This window comes from Pongo abelii, chromosome 2 (genome assembly GCF_028885655.2).
Source record: "Pongo abelii isolate AG06213 chromosome 2, NHGRI_mPonAbe1-v2.0_pri, whole genome shotgun sequence".
Lineage (NCBI taxonomy): Eukaryota > Metazoa > Chordata > Mammalia > Primates > Hominidae > Pongo > Pongo abelii.
The window spans coordinates 100,509,915-100,526,850 of NC_085928.1; the positions used below are offsets into that span (position 1 = coordinate 100,509,915).

Sequence of the window (16,936 nt, forward strand, 5' to 3'; positions counted from 1 at the left end):
TTGTACACCCATCATCACTATCCGTTTTCCAATTTTTTTTGCATCACCTCAAACAGGAGCTCTGTTTCCCCAAACAATAACTCCTTGTTTCCCTTCCCCTCATCTCCTAGTAACCTCTAATCTATTTTCTGTTTCTATGGATTTGCCTGTTCCATCGAATCATGCAATATTTGTCCTTTGGTGTCTGGCTTATTTCACTTAGCATAATGCTTTCAAGGTCCAGCCAAGTTGTAGCATGTGCCAGAATTTCATTCCTTTCTAAGGCTGAATAATATACCATTATATGTATATACCACATTTTATCTACTCATCTGTTTTTTTGGTTTTATTATTATTATTTTTTTGAGTGGAGTCTCGCTCTGTCGCCCAGGCTGGAGTGCAGTGGCGCGATCTTGGCTCACTGCAAGCTCCGCCTCCTGGGTTCACACCATTCTCCTGCCTCAGCCTCCCGAGTAGCTGGGATTATAGGCACCCGCCACCATGCCTGGCTAATTTTTTTGTATTTTTTAGTAGAGACGGGGTTTCACCATGTTATCCAGGATGGTCTAAATCTCCTGACCTCATGATCCGCCCACCTTGGCCTCCCAAAGTGCTGGGATTACAGGCGTGAGCCACTGTGCCCGGCCCTACTCACCTGTTGATAGACATTTGAGTTGTTGCCACCTTTTTGCTGTTGTGAATAATGATGCTGTAAACATTGGTGTAAGAATATCTGTTCAAGTTTCTGCTTTTGGGTTTTTGGAGTATATACCTAGGAGTGGAATTACTGAATCACATGGTCTGTGTTTAGCTTTTTGAGGAACTGCTAACCTGTCTTCTGCAGAATTTGCAACATTTTACATTCCTACCAGCAATGTGCAAAGGTTCCCATTTCTCCATATCCTTATTAACACTTGTTACTTTTCTTTCTTTCTTTTTATTTTTTTTGAGATGGAGTCTGGCTCTGTTGCCAGACTGGAGTGCAGTGGTGCCATCTCGGCTCACTGCAACCTTTATTATAGCCATCCTGATGGGTGTGAAGTGGTAATTCACTGTGATTTTGATTTATAGTTTCATAATGATTAGTGATGTTGAGCATCTTTTCATGTGTTTATTGGCCATTTGTGTTTCTTTCTTAGAGAAATGTCTATTCAAGTCCTTTGGCCATTTTCTATTTGAGTTGTTTGTTGTTGAGTTATAGTTTTAAACACATTCTAGATATTAACCTCTTATCAGATACATGGTTTGCAAATATTTTCTCCTATGGATTGTCATTTCATTCTTGAGAGTGTCCTTTGATGCAGTAAAGTGTTTGATTTTGATGAAATATAACTTATCTACAGGTAGGGTGACACAAGCACCCCTGTGGCCACCACCACTGGGACTGTGCTGGGTCAGACCTGAAGTCAGCACAGGACTGGGTCTTGCCCAAGGCCTGCTGTAACCACTACGTGGCTACTGCCTGTATTCACACAAGGCCCCAGGGCTCTACAGTTAGCCAGCGGTGAAGCCAGCCAGGCTTGTGGCCTTCCCTTTGGGGCGGCAAGTTTCCTCAGGCCCCGGGCAGATAGAGATGCTTTCCGGGAGCCAGGTACTGGAGTCAAAAACATTAGAAAGCTACCTCGTGTTCTATTCTGCTGCAGCTGAGCTGGCACTCACACCATGTGACACAGTCCTTCCCACTTTGCCTTTCCTTTCCACAGGCAGAGGAGCCTCACACCATGGCGACCACCACAGGCCCACAGGGAGGACTGCCAGGATACCACTAGCATTCACTTGAGGCCCAAGGGCTCTTCAGTCAGCTTGTGATGAATGCTGCCAGGCCTGAGACTCACCCTTCAGGGCAGTGGGCTCCCCTCTGGCCCAGGGTTGGTCCGGAAAGGCCACTTAAGAGCCAAGGCCTGGCATCAGGGAACCCAAGAGCCCTCTTGGTGCTCTCCTCCACTGTGGCCAAGCTGGTGCCTGATTTTTGGTTTCTATGAAGTTGCTCCCTTTGTGCAGATAGTCGTCAAACTTGGTGTTCCTGTGGGGGTGGGGGGTGAGCGGGACGACTGATGGAGCAAATAGAGATTTGCCATCTTGCTCTTCTCCTCCCTGATTTCAGTCTTTTAAGATGTATTAAGATTTGTTTTGTTGCCTAACATATGGTCTCTCCTGGAGAATGTTCCATGTGCACTTGGAAAAAGTGTGTATTCTCTTGTTGTAGTGACATGTTTTGTATATATCTGTTAGGTCTCCAACTGGTTTATAGTGTTATTCAAATCCTCTGTTTCCTTACTGATCTTCTGACTGGCTTCTGTCCATTATTGAAATCTGAGTATTGAAGTCTCCAGTTATTGTCATAGGACTGTTTATTTCTCCCTTCAAATCTGTCACTGTTTGCTTCATTTTGGGGCCCTGATATTTGGTGCATATATGAATTGCATGTTTTAAAACTTCACATATATACAAATATATGTGAAGATATATATATACACACACACACACATAATCTCATTTAGGCCACAGCCTCCTATAATATTCTGTGTGCTGAATATATTTTTAGGATTCATCCATGTTGATGTGAGGTGCTATGTTTCCTTCATTTTCACTGCTGTCTGGGGTTTCTTTGTATGACCAACTGAACTATAACTTTTTCTATGTCCTTTGTATTTGCATATACATTTTGAAATCAGCATTTCAATTTCCACCAAAAAAAAAAAAGCCTGCTGGGATTGGCATTGCATCGAATCTATAAATCAATTTGGGGAAAACTGACATCATAACAATATTGGGTCTTCCTATTCGTAATATTTATTTAGGTCATCTTTAACTTCTGTCAATGTTATGTAGTTTTCAGTATATAGGTCCTGTATATATTTTAAGTTTATTACTAAGTATGTCATGTTTCCTGGTGCTCTTGTGTTATTGTTTTGTCTTGTGGTTGCCCATGGAGGATGGGATCAACCCCCCACCACCCAAAGTTGGTTTGAATGTTGAGACTAATGACATCACACACACACCAAGTGGCTACCATAAGGTTTATTGCTCACATAATGGAGCTTTATAGGGCTAGCAGGGCAAGCGCCCAGGCTTGTCTGTGAAGGAAGGGGCGAGTGTTCCTGGTTATTATTATAGTTAGGGAGTGGAGTCAAGGTGAGAATCCCACACGTGAATTGGATTTGCATGACTTGAACCTCCCCGTTGGTACTCCAGGCAGGAATGCCAGGGCTTTTTTATTCACTTGCCCAGGTGTGGGGCAAGAGGTGAAGAGGGAGGGATGGAGCTTGAAAGCTGCCAGTAGTCAAACATCAAAAATGGAGTCAGGCTCTATTATAGTTTTAAAATACTTTTTTAAAAGGCAGTTTCAGGCTCACAGCAAAATTGAGAGGAGGGTGAAGAGATTTCCCATATAACCTTTGCCCCTGCACATGCATAATCCTCCGATTAACAACATCCTCGCACTAAAATGGTACCTTTATTACAAATAATAAACCTATATTAGCACATCATTATCACCTAAAGCCCATAGTTTACATTACGGTTCACTCTTGCTATTGCACATTCTATAGGTTTGGACAAAAATGACCTGTATCCACCACTGTACAGAAAACAGAGTAGTTTCCCACCCTAAAAATCCTCTGTGGTCTGCCTGTTTATCCCTCTCCCAACTCCTGGTAAGCACTGATCGTTTTACTGTCTCCATAGTTTTGCCTTTTTCAGGATGTAATATCGTTGAACTCACGGTTTGTAGCCATTTCTGATTGGCTTCTTTCATTTAGTAATATGCATTTAAGTTTCCTCCTTGTTTTTTCATGGCTTCCTGGCTCATTTCTTTTTAGCACTAAATGATATGCCATTGTCAGGATGTACCACAGTTTATTTATCCATTCACCTACTGAAGGATATCTTGGTTCCTTCCGGCTTTGGGCAGTTATGAATAAAACTGCCATAAATATTTATCACCTGGTTTTTGTTTGGACATAGTTTTCAGTTCCTTTGGGTAAATACCAAGGAGCACAGTTGCTGGATCATATGGTAAGAGTGTGTTGATTTTTACAAGAAATCACCAAACTGTCTTCCAAAGTGGCTGTACCATTTAGTCTTCCCACCAGCCATGAATGAAAAGTTCCTGTTGCTTCACATCCTTGTCAGCATTTGATGTTGTCAGTGTCTGGATTTTGGCCATTCTAATATGTGTGTAGTAGTGTCTCACTGTTGTTTTAATTTGCATTTTCCTGATGACATATGATGTGGACGATCTTCTCATATGCATCTTTGCCATCTGTCTATCTTCTTTAGTGAGGTGTCTGTTAAGGTCTTTGGGCCATTCTTTAATCAGGTTATCTGTTACTGAGTTTTAAGAATATATTTATTTGTATATTTACATAGTAGTCCTTTATAAGATATATCTTTTGCAGAGATTTACTCCTAGTCTGTGACTTGTCTATTAATTCTCTTGATAGTGTCTTTAGCAAAGTAGAAAACTCACATTTGATTGAAGTCCAGCTTATCAATTATTTCTTTCATGGACTGTGCCTTTGGTGTCGTAATATATAAAGTCATCGTCAAGCCCAAGGTCATCTAGGTGTTCTTTCTCCTGTGTTATCTTCTAGGAGTTTTATAGTTTTATATTTTACATTTAGGTCTGTGATCCATTTTGAGTTAATTTTTGTGCAAGGTATAAGGTCTTTGTCTATATTTACTGTGTGTGTGGGTGTGTGTGTGTGCGTGTGTGTGTGTGTGCATGTCTAGTTATTCCAGCTCCCTTTGTTGAAAAGACTTTCTTGCTCTGTTGTGCTGCCTTTGATGATTTGTCAAAGATCAGTTGGCTACATTTATATGGGTCTATTTCTGGGCTCTCTGTTCTGTTCTATTGATCTATTCACCAATATGACACTGTTTTGATTACTGTAGATTTATAGTAAATCTTGAAGTTGGGTAGTGTCAGTCCTCCAATTTTGCTCTTCACTTTCAGTATTGTGTTGGCCATTCTGTGTCTTTTGCCTCTCCATATATACTTTGAACCAGTCTGTTAATATCTACAAAATAACTTGCTGTGGTTTTGACTGGGACTGCATTGAATTTGTAGATGAAGTTGAGAAGAACTGACATCTTGACAATATTGAGCCTTCCAATTTGCAAACATGAAATCTCTCTCCATTTATTTAGTTTTTAAATTTCATCAGGGTTTCATAGTTTTCCTCATATAGATCTTGCACATATTTTGTTAGATTTATACCTAAGTATTTCTTTGTGATGCTTATTTATTTATTTAGGGACAGGGTCTTGCTGTCACTTAGGCTGAGGTGCAGTAGTCCAGGCTGGAGTGCAGTGGCTCAATCATAGCTTTCTGCAGCCTCAAGCTAGGACTACAGGTATGCACCACCACACCCAGTTACTTTATTTTTTATTAGTTATTTATTTTTTTAGAGATGGTATATTTAGTCTGTTCTCTCATTGCTATAAAGAACTACCTGAGACTAGGTAATTTATAAGAAAAGAGGTTTAATTGGCTCATGGTTCCACAGGCTTTACAGGAAACATGGCTGGGGAGGCCTCAGGAAACTTACAATCATGGCAGAAGGTGAAGGGGAAGCAGGCATGTCTTACATGGCTGGAGCAGTAGGAAGAGAGAGAGGAGGGGAGGTGCCACACGCTTATAAACAACCAGATCTCGTGATAATTCACTATCATGAGAACAGCAAGAGGGAAGTCTGCCCCTATAATCCAGTCACTTCCTCCAACCTTGGTGATTACAATTCGACAAGAGATTTGGGCGGAGACACAAATCCAAACCATATCAGATGGGGTCTTGCTATGTTGCCCAGGCTGGTCTCAAACTCCTGGCCTCAAATGATCCTCTGACCTTAGCCTCCCAAAGTGTTGGGGTTATATGGGCCACTGCACCCAGCCTGGGGTGCTGATTTAAATGGTATTGTGTTTTTAATTTCAAATTCCACTTGTTTGTTGCTGGTATGTAGGAAAGCAATTGGCTTTTATATATTAACCTTGTATCCTGAAACCTTGCTATAATTGCTTATTAGTTCCAGGAATTTTTGTTGATTCTTTTAGATTTTCTATATGAACAATCATGTCATTAGCAAACAAAGACAGTTTCATTTCTTCCTTCCCAATCTGTACCTTTTCCTTTTCTTGTCTTACCGCATTAGATAGGACTTCCAGTACAATACTGAAAAGGAGTGGTTCAAAGGGACATCCTTGCCTTGTTCCTGGTTAGTGAGAAAGCTTTGAGTTTTTTACCATCAGGTATGATGTTAGTTGTAGGGTTTTTGTAGATATTCTTTACCAAGTTGGGGAAGTTTCCTTCTACTCTTGGTTTACTGAGAGTTTCTATCATTAATGGATGTTAAATTTTGTCAAATGCTTTTTCTGCATCTGTTAATATGATCATGTGAGTTTTCTTTTTCAGCCTGTTGATTATTTTTGAATGTTGAACCAGTCTTGCATACTTGAGATAAAGTCCACTTGGTTGTGGTATATAATTCTTTCTATACATACTTTGATTCAATTTTCTAGTATTTTTGTTGAGTGTTTTTATCTATGTTCATGAAAGATATTAGTCTGTAGTTGTTTTTTTTTTATTGTAATGTCTTTGTCTGGTTTTGTTATTAGGGTGATGCTGGCCTCACAGAATGAGTCAGGAAGTAATCCTCTGTTTCTATCTTCTAGAAGAGACTGTAGAGTACTGGTATAATTTCTTCTTTAAATGGTTGATAGAAATCACCAGTGAGCTTAGTCAAGCATGGTGCTGTTTTGGAAGGTTATCAATTATTGATTCAATTTCTTTAATAGATATTGACTTATTTGGAGTGTCTTTCTTCTTGTGTGAGTTTTGGCAGCTTATATCTTTCAAGGAATTAGTCCATTTTATCTAAATTATCATCTACTTTATTTTTAAAGATGTATTCCCTGGGTATAATTTTTCAATTTCAGTAAACTAGGACTGGAGGTTTTTTTTTTTTCTTTCAGTATTTAAAGTTGTCACCCCATTATCTTCTGGATTGCATGTTTTCTGAGAATTTTGCTGTCATTGTTATATTTATTCCTCTGCATATGTTTTTTGTCTGGCTACAGTGATGATTTTCTCTTTATTTTGAAGTTTCAGCAGCTTAACTATGATGTACTTAGATGTGTTTTTCTTTGTACTAATCCTGCTTGCGATGCTCTAAGCTTCTTGAATCCATGGTGTTTTGTCTTGCACTACTTTTGGGAAAGCCTCAGCAATTATCTCTTCAAATATTTCTCCTCCCTTGTTCTCTGTCTGTTCTTTCCCGCTTGCCCTCCTTCCCCACTATTTCCCTCAGACTCCAGTTATCTGTACTTTAGTTTGATATTGTCCCAGAGTTGTTTGTTGTTTTTTTCTCTCTTCCCCTCTTTGTATTTCCAGATTCTTTTCTGTGCTATATCCAATTAAAAATTGTTCTTCTCTAACATTGTATTTTTTTCTTGCATTTATGTGTTTTCTATAGTTTTCAATGTTTGGCTGAAATTTCCTATCTGTTCAATATGTTGTCCACCTTTTCGACTATATCTTTTATAGTGTTCACCTTGGTTAAAGTCCTTGTTTGATGGGTTCTAACATCTGGGTGCATTACTCCTTGGTCTGTTTCTGTTGACTACTTTATCTTTTGATAAGGAGTCATTTATTTGCCTTGCTTTTTGGTATGTATCCTAATTTTTTATTGAATGCTAGACCTTGTGTGTAATGGGTTGGTGGAGACTGAGGTAAACAGTATACCTAGCAAAGGACCTGTCTTTCATTCTGTTGGGTTGTTAGTGTGGAGTGTTGTCAGTCTGGTGGGGAGTGGTGTGGGGCCTGGAGCTCTGAAGAGTTCTCAGTGTTCCAGCAGCCTCAGACATACCATTCGGGAGGCCCCGCCACCTCTCTCTCCTATGCCTGTGCAACAGTTGGGGGGAGGAGGAGAAAGAGCCTCTGCACTCCAGTGGTAGGCTGCTGTTACTTGGTGCAGGGCTTGTGGAAGGGGTGGTGAGATTTATCAGGGTTTCCTTTTGTTTCAGCCTCAGTCTTGGGCAGGCCTTGTTGGTCTGAGCCTCGTGGGTGGGGCATTCTCAGGTGTTCTTTTCAGTGGAGGTTTTCATGACATATCCTGTTTCTTTTCTACCTCTGTGCACTATGCTGGGATTGATTTGAACATTGTTAGGAAAGGGCCCTTTCAAAGCTATTGTCATTTTTCTGTTAAAATGCTAGCATTCTACAGAGTGATCTTTGAAGAGTGCAGCCCTGATCCTGAACCTGCTTAAAATCCCTCTAGTGCACCCCTTGGCCCCTCGGGTCAAAGGCTTTGAGCTCTACAGTCTCGTGCCTCTCATGCTGATCTTCCTTCAGTTATTTAAGTCTTGTCTTTTTCCCAGGCCCTAAACCATCCATTTTGAGAGCAGTTGTCTTTCTGTGTATTGCTGCAGGAACTGGGTGGGGCAGGGAACAGTGCCTAGCACATGGTAGGGGCTGAGCCGGCTGTCTTGAAGGGATGAGTGCAAGTACTCTGTTTTCTTTCTCCCTTCGAAAGCCCTTCGCCCCCCTGCCTTCCAGCAGGTGGACTCCAGCCCAGTCTCCAGGTTCATACACAAGGGACAGGGAAGCATTTTACCCCTCAGTTGGGGGAGGGGCCTTTCTGCTGCCCCACCCCCTGGCCTGTGCCTGTCCATCCTGGCACATACTAAACAGTTCTTGAAATTCCTGTGTGTCTCTCACTTTCTCCTCCTAGTTCCTTTGAGCAGCCACATCGGGCTGGGCCTGCTGCACCCTGCCCCGGCAGGCCATTGGTGAGCATACCCTGGAGCTTTGCCGTACGTGCATATGCGGAGTTAAGATTTTTAAAGCCCCTCTTCCTGTTTTAGGGAGAAGTGAGTCATCTCATTCCCCTCCGTGGATCAGAGGACTTGGACTAGATAGAAGCATGTGGTGTCTCCTACGAGGCCTGGGCCGGCCTGGAACCCTGGCACGGGGAGCCCTGGCACGGGGAGCCCTGGGGCAGCAGCAACCCCTGGGTGCCCGGGCCCTGGCCAGCGCGGGCTCTGAGAGCCGGGACGAGTACAGCTACGTGGTGGTGGGCGCTGGCTCGGCTGGCTGCGTGCTGGCCGGGAGGCTCACGGAGGACCCCGCCGAGCGCGTGCTGCTGCTGGAGGCCGGGCCCAAGGACGTGCGCGCTGGGAGCAAGCGGCTCTCGTGGAAGATCCACATGCCCGCGGCCCTGGTAGCCAACCTGTGCGACGACAGGTACAACTGGTGCTACCACACAGAGGTGCAGCGGGGCCTGGACGGCCGCGTGCTGTACTGGCCACGCGGCCGCGTCTGGGGCGGCTCCTCATCCCTCAACGCCATGGTCTATGTCCGTGGGCACGCCGAGGACTACGAGCGCTGGCAGCGCCAGGGCGCCTGTGGCTGGGACTACGCGCACTGCCTGCCCTACTTCCGCAAGGCGCAGGGCCACGAGCTGGGCGCCAGCCGGTACCGGGGAGCCGATGGCCCGCTGCGGGTGTCCCGGGGCAAGACCAACCACCCGCTGCACTGTGCATTCCTGGAGGCCACGCAGCAGGCCGGCTACCCGCTCACCGAGGACATGAATGGCTTCCAGCAGGAGGGCTTCGGCTGGATGGACATGACCATCCATGAAGGTAGAGGTCTCCCTTCTTTTTTAACAAGCACTACCCGCTACCCCAGCCCCCACCCATCTTGGCCCATGGCTCCGGGCTCCTGGCTCCAGCATGGTCAGGAGGCATGGGCAGACTGAGGCTGGCGCGACGGGGAAGAGATCTGGCTTAGTATACCCCCCAAGAGTACAACCCAGAGCCCTGAGTGACCCAGGATGGTGACCCTGGGCGTTCTCTGCACCTCTGGCCCCTGTTGGTGTGAAGACCAGAGAATCAGCTCTCTGGACAGACAGCCTAAGTCCTCTAGGAACTTGCAGATGGGGAAACTGAGGCACAGAGTGGTGAAGGGCCTTGCTCACAGCAGGACAGAGGCAAGCCTGGGCTGACCCGGGGCTCCTGCCTGCCTCTTGAAGGGTCTCACCCCTCTGGCTGTGCTCCTGGTCTCTGTGTCCTCCTGTTTGAGGGTGGAGGGTACTTTTCCACCTGCATCCAGGGGACCCCAGGCAGATGTGGACTCAGTAGGGCAGGGTCTTTCTGTCTCAGCTTTACTTTGAAGGCGGGACTTGCAGTCAGAGCTGGGCATATCCACTCTTTCTCCAGCTCCTTCCTCCTGCCCAGGTGCCAGGGGAGGGCAGAGCCGTGCCTGACCACCTCACTCCATCCTGCAGGCAAACGGTGGAGCGCAGCCTGTGCCTACCTGCACCCAGCACTGAGCCGCACCAACCTCAAGGCCGAGGCCGAGACGCTTGTGAGCAGGGTGCTATTTGAGGGCACCCGTGCAGTGGGCGTGGAGTATGTCAAGAATGGCCAGAGCCACAGGGTGAGTGGACTGCAGCTGGGGTCCTGGCAGAAGGGGGTGGACAGTGGCCCTGGTGGTCCAGCTCAGAGTGGGCAGGAGTCACGCCCTCACCCCCAGCCCCACGTGCTCATCCCTGTGATGGTGGTGGGAGGGGCGAGTAGCTGATGGCAGTGGGCTGGTGGAGGTGAGGAAGCCCCCAGTCCTGCCACCTAGAAAGGGCCTATGGTGTCAGTGCCCGTGTGCCATGCCTAATTCAGAGCTGTCCCCCAGTACCTTCCACACCATTTCAAGGCACTGACTTCACAGAAAGCTACAGGTTTACACTAGAGGTTTTAAAACCCATAAATGTGATTGTACTCTATTTCTGTGTTGTTGGCAGGGGGTCTGATTGTTTTGCAGCTTCACATGTAGATCTGGTCCACTGCCTGCTCTCTCTAAACCACCCACTTGAATGCCTGCTTTCATTTATCTCATGTAAGCCCTCCCCTCCTGTTTCTAAGGCCATCACTACCGTCTAGCTGTAGTTGCACCTGCTGGTTGCTTTCAAGTAGTGACTCAGTGAGTTTCCTCTCCTTGGCTCTGGGGCCTGTCCCGGGTGTGCCACATGGATTCCACATCCCAAGGCCGTGTTCTCATGGTGCTGGCTAGAGCAGGGCGCTGGTCTGTGAGTCAGGAGAACAGCTGGCTTTTCAGGGAGTGACCTGGCTGGACCTCTTCCAGGCTTATGCCAGCAAGGAGGTGATTCTGAGTGGAGGTGCCATCAACTCTCCACAGCTGCTCATGCTCTCCGGCATCGGGAATGCCGATGACCTCAAGAAACTGGGCATCCCTGTGGTGTGCCACCTACCTGGTGAGTCCCCTTCTTTACTGCTCCCCAGAGGCTGTCTCTGCTCAACAAAAGGCTTAGTGTATGTATCTCATTAGCATGGAGTGGGGAGGTGGTGGCAGTCAGTGATCCTTGGAACTGTCACATTGTCGCCATGAGCCCGAAGGTTTCCCAGGCCTCACTGGACACCGTCAGCCCTGGGCCCCGAGTCTTGCGTTGTTTTCTTTCTCCCTCCCCTGGCCGCCCTATTTCACTTGGAGAAGGGCACCCTGCAGCAGGGAGTATCTGCCCGTGAAGCCCCACTGGGTCGGGCATGGGCGTGTCACCAGGGCAGCTCTATGGCGAGAGGGGTCCGGGCCTCGTCCTTCCATCCACAGGACTCGCTGGCTGCCCCGAGCATGAATGAGGTCAGCTCTGTGCTCCAGAGCCTGCTCTTCATGTTAAGACGTAAACTTTATAAAAATAAACTGTCTCTGATGCTCTTGAGGGTCGGGCTCTGTCTCTTGCCCTCGTTGATAACCCCACTCCGGGAGGGCTGGGCCTTTGTGCATTTAGGCTTCATCATGAGGGGCCCGGGGAAGTGCTGCTTCATGACGTTGACCTGCCCAGTGTCCCAGTAGGCTTGGATGAATTCATGCAAGGACTGTGTAGCACGACAGGGCTGCTTCCTCCTTCCCCACGCTGGCGTGAGGGTGGGGCTGCTGTCTGCCCCTCTAGCCATCACCATCCAGCGACCACTCACCATGCAGTGCCTGCTGAAGGCGTAGGCCCTGCCCTCACAGAGGGGGCTGCTGAGCAGGGCTGACAGGGGGCACCCAGAGGCTGCCCTAGGAGTGAGTGACAAGGACAGGCGGCCTTGGCAGCATCCGAGGCAGGCCAGACTTGGCCAGGAGTGCACGCATAGTGTCTCTGGGAGGCAGCCTTTAAGCTGAGACCAGGGAACTGAGCAGGAGCTGGTCCAGAAGATAAGTGAATAGGAAAGAATTTTTCAATTCTTTCCTAGTCTCCAATATCCCAGGGGGATACTGAGAAGCAGCTGAGCCCCCTTGGTAGCCATTTTCTAAACCACTCCTTCCCGTATCAGGGGTTGGCCAGAACCTGCAAGACCACCTGGAGATCTACATTCAGCAGGCATGCACCCGCCCTATCACCCTCCATTCAGCACAGAAGCCCCTGCGGAAGGTCTGCATTGGTCTGGAGTGGCTCTGGAAATTCACAGGTGAGCACGCTCATCAGTAACCTGGGAGGAGACTGTCTATAAGCATTGAGACCTCCTTCCTGAGGAGCTGAACAGGGGTTCTGGCCACTGGGTTTGATGCTAAACTATGCCATTTACGTTAGCGCTGAGCCTCAGTTTTTCCATCTTCAAAATGGGGATGCACAGTTTCAACCTGACAGGTTGGAGCGAGGACCAGAAACAATAGCACATGCCAAGGAGCTTGGCCCAGGGCCTGCTGGAGGTGAGACTCCTTGGGGCTTAGGGGCTGCTCTTCCTTATAGATGGGCAGGGATGGCCTTGTGCTGGACAGGAGGCAAGGTCCAAGGAGCCAGGAGAAAAGGTGGAGAGAGGAGACTTTGGGGCTAGACTGCAGAATCAGCATTCATCTTTCAACCTTTTCCATTTGATTTCTAGCTGCGCCTGGGCCAGGAAGTGGTAGTTTAAAATCCTACCCAGCCACTCGGTCTGTATTTCTCACACACCTGGTGCGTGCTGTGTGCTGTGCTAGGTGGTGGGAAGAGCCGGTAAGGCAGGTGGCATGGGCAGTGGCAGAATTGGCCCTGGTAGAGAGCAGAGCTGATGCCATCCTTTTGGCAAATAGCTGACATTTGATGGTGTGGTGCTGGGTGAGCCCCCTGTGGGGGGGTGAACAGATGTGGACAGGACTTGGGTCCAGGCACTAGAGTGGAGTCCAGGAAAAGGAAGAGGAGCAGCCAGCCCACCTGCCACGCCCTGACTGGCTCTTCTGCCTCATCCTCTTCTGCTTCTCAGGGGAGGGAGCCACTGCCCATCTGGAAACAGGTGGGTTCATCCGCAGCCAGCCTGGGGTCCCCCACCCGGACATCCAGTTCCATTTCCTGCCATCCCAAGTGATTGACCACGGGCGGGTCCCCACCCAGCAGGAGGCTTACCAGGTGAGCAGGTGGAGGAGCCTCGGCTTCCCAGGATGTCTCCTTCCCACCAGGAAGGAAGATGCTCCCATCTTCCAAGGCAGCATTCTCCCTGGTGCCATATGGCTGCAGAGTGGGGGACGCAGAGGACTGTTCCCTGCCTTCCAGCTGCCCAGCATGTCAGTCTGTGTGGTGCGTGCCAATGGTATGACTGTTTCATGCAGGCTAGGTACTGAGCACCAGAAATGGGACAGAGGGGCTGACTTGGCTCTGGGATCACCACCTCTGAAAGCTTTGAGCCATGGGGTATGAGGCCAGGATGAAAGAGTGATTCACTGAGGTGGTCTGTAATCACTCGTGGAGGTGGGTACCATGCGGGCAAATGCTAACATGCATCTGTTCCCCACTGATTCTGGAAGCAGAGGCCCACCCTGCAGGTAAACCAGGGTTGACAGAGGTCACCGTGGATGTCTGTCTATGGAGGGACCGTCACTGCTTCCTCTGTGTTCTTCTAGGTACATGTGGGGCCCATGCGGGGCACGAGTGTGGGCTGGCTCAAACTGAGAAGTGCCAATCCCCAAGACCACCCTGTGATCCAGCCCAACTACTTGTCAACAGGTACTTCACCCACCTGTGTCTTCCTGGGCTTGAACAAACGAATGCCTTTTGGGATTCCTGGTTATCCCTGAATCATACCCTTGGACTACACTTTCCAAGACACAAGTGACCCTCTGTCGTCCCCTACCCCGTCACTTTAGGCTGTAAACTTGCATAGGTAGCCCCATAGTGTCCTGGGACTCATGAAATAAATGAAGTCCCGGGGTTTAGACAGTGGGGGAGATTTGCAGCTTTCAGAACAATCTGCCATGATGTGCAGGGAGACCATGCCATGCAGATGCCAGGTCTGTAGGTAGAGCATTTTTCCTGTTGTCACTCTGAGCAGTCTCTAAAAGCAAATTCCATTCCTAGGCCTGCCTCTTTGCATGCAGCAAAAACGAGCACTACCCACTGGGCAGGTTTTGCCCAGCAATGGCTGCAGGGTGCTCACAGCCACACTGTGGCAGGGGCAGGGTATGGTACTTATCCCTGCCCTACAGATAAGTCAGACCCCTGATTTAAACCTGGGCCTCTGGGTGGGCTGTGTCCGTGTAGGATGCTACCTTTGAGCTACACGGTACAGTCTAACCCGCTATGGGCAGGGGACAAGCAGCCTGCTGGCTCAGTCCCCCATGGCCCTGAACTTTGTCCCCAAACACCATCCCCTCAGACAGCTTACAGAGCCTCTCCATGCCGTGAATCTTCCAGTGAGGCCAGCACGGGCAAAAGGAAGGGTCCTCACCTGTTTCTTCTCCTCGACAGAAACTGATATTGAGGATTTCCGTCTGTGTGTGAAGCTCACCAGAGAAATTTTTGCACAGGAAGCCCTGGCTCCGTTCCGAGGGAAAGAGCTCCAGCCAGGGAGCCACGTTCAGTCAGATAAAGAGATAGATGCCTTTGTGCGGGCAAAAGCCGACAGCGCCTACCACCCCTCGTGCACCTGTAAGATGGGCCAGCCCTCCGATCCCACTGCCGTGGTGGATCCGCAGACAAGGGTCCTCGGGGTGGAAAACCTCAGGGTTGTTGATGCCTCCATCATGCCTAGCATGGTCAGCGGCAATCTGAACGCCCCCACAATCATGATCGCAGAGAAGGCAGCTGACATTATCAAGGGGCGGCCTGAACTCTGGGACAAAGACGTCCCTGTCTATAAGCCCAGGACGCTGGCCACCCAGCGCTAAGACAGTTGCTGCTGGAGGATGACCAGGGAAGCCCCCTGATGAGCCAAGAGGGCCAGCACAGCCCTTGCTCCCAGGCTCCTTCCTGAAACTATCTAGTACACTAGGACCCAGGTGGTACCCTACTCAGTGGCTGAGAATTGGATAAAGTCTTGGGAAATGAGACAAGTACTAGGCAGTGAATCCAGCTCCTTTTCCCCAGCCTTTCCCTGTGGGCCATCTGGGGAAGGCCAGCATTCAGGCTGAGATGTTCCTCCCTGCCTCCTGGAGGGACAGAAGGGAAGGATGGTTAACTCCTGCCGCATCCTTTGTCTTGTGTTCACATGGTATTCTCTAACCCAGGGCAGTTGTTCCTTCCCAGGCCATGCACAGAGGCTGGATGCCTGCCAGACCCACAGAGGGTTCGCGAAGGAAGGGGTATCCTCCTTCTTGAGCTGCAAGCTTTAGCTGAGGCAGTAAGTCACACAGTAGTTAGTTCAGCCTGAGCTGGCACATGAGTCCCCAGTATCCCTGTTGAGAGGGGAAAGTTGCCTGCTGGTAGAAAAACTGGCTTTTCCTTTCTCGCTTCCTAATTTCACTCTCAGAGTGAGGCAGGTAACTGGGGCTCCACTGGGTCACTCTGAGAGGGTTGTGGCTCTGGTTCTTATTAAACCAGGGCCAGGTGCAGGGCTCACACCTATAATCACAGCACTTTGGGAAGATCACTTGAGCTCAGGAGTTCAAGACCAGCCTGGGCAACATAGTGAGACCTTGTCTCTGGAAAAAATTAGCTGAGCATGGTGGTGCACACCTGTAGTCCCAGCTACTTGGGAGGCTGAGGCGGGAGGATGGCTTGAGTCCAGGAGGTCGAGGCTCCTGTGAACCCTGATGGCACCACTGCACTCCAGCCTGGGTGACAGGGTGAGACCCTGTCTCAAAAAAAAAAAACAAAAAAACAAAAAAAAAACACAGAGATTTTTTTGGACCTTATTCAAGGGGAGAGGAGTCTGGAGGGAATGCCACTTGGCTTCACTACCAAAGGTTTTATGACAGCATTTTAAATGGTTTTCCTTTTACCAAGAAATGCAGACACCAAGAGCAAACCCCACGTACCAGATCACTGATTCCTACTGAAGCAGCTAGCCCGAGAAAGGACTCTCTCATACTGGGCTTGGGAAATGACTTGGCAGCCTGAGCCGTCCCAGCAGTGGACAAGGATGGTTAATTCTTATTCTCTAGACGTCCACAGGAACGGACTAGGATGGAAAACACAGTTAAGCACAGCCATGCACCCTGTTCCTGTAGAAATGCCCCTGTGTGAAAGAAAAATAAATTCAAGATAGGAGTTTTGGAGGAAAAAAAATACAAGTAGCATTTACAACAGCTCTTTGCTCTTTAAATTTCTTACCATTTAATAAAGTGATCCAGTCACTTATATTTGAACTGAGATGCCTTCTCCAGACTGTTCTGACAAGGTAATGAAAATAAAATGCACTTGGATTTTTCCAGACATCCACATCCACCATCAAGGGCTGGGAAGAAAAGCATTGTTACGTGGAAACCTGCAGCTATACTAGGCCCAGAATAAGGACGGGAGAAAATTGGGGGATTCCAGGCTTTGCTGGGATCTGAGAGGATTGAGGCGGCTTACAGATTGGGGGGGGGGGGGGGGGGGGGTCTGACAGCCACAACTTAGTTTTCTGAGAAAAACCTAGAGAGACGGAAGAAACCCATCACACCTCTCCTTTTAAAAATCTTAAGCAGCGCTTGTTTAGTCTTACCTATTTTTTTAAAATTTTTGTTCCAAGAGATGGTCAAGAAAGAAAATTCTAAACCGGCCAAGAGACTTATTTC

General features: G+C 48.2%; 1 protein-coding gene across 7 annotated transcripts in view; it reads left to right on the forward strand.

Annotated features, from left to right (window-relative positions):
- Window positions 1–16,529, forward strand: part of CHDH (choline dehydrogenase) — a 29,586-nt gene extending 13,057 nt beyond the window's left edge. For all 7 annotated transcript variants that reach the window (XM_024244712.3, XM_063722069.1, XM_054552059.2 and 4 more), the window contains 7 exons: window positions 8,842–9,618; window positions 10,263–10,414; window positions 11,114–11,243; window positions 12,304–12,438; window positions 13,210–13,352; window positions 13,844–13,946; window positions 14,688–16,529. In XM_024244712.3, coding sequence (XP_024100480.1) covers window positions 8,901–9,618; window positions 10,263–10,414; window positions 11,114–11,243; window positions 12,304–12,438; window positions 13,210–13,352; window positions 13,844–13,946; window positions 14,688–15,106 — 1,800 coding nt within the window. In that variant the 5' untranslated portion in view covers window positions 8,842–8,900 and the 3' untranslated portion in view covers window positions 15,107–16,529. The remainder of the gene's footprint in view (window positions 1–8,841; window positions 9,619–10,262; window positions 10,415–11,113; window positions 11,244–12,303; window positions 12,439–13,209; window positions 13,353–13,843; window positions 13,947–14,687) is intronic.
- Window positions 16,530–16,936: the final 407 nt, after the last annotated feature.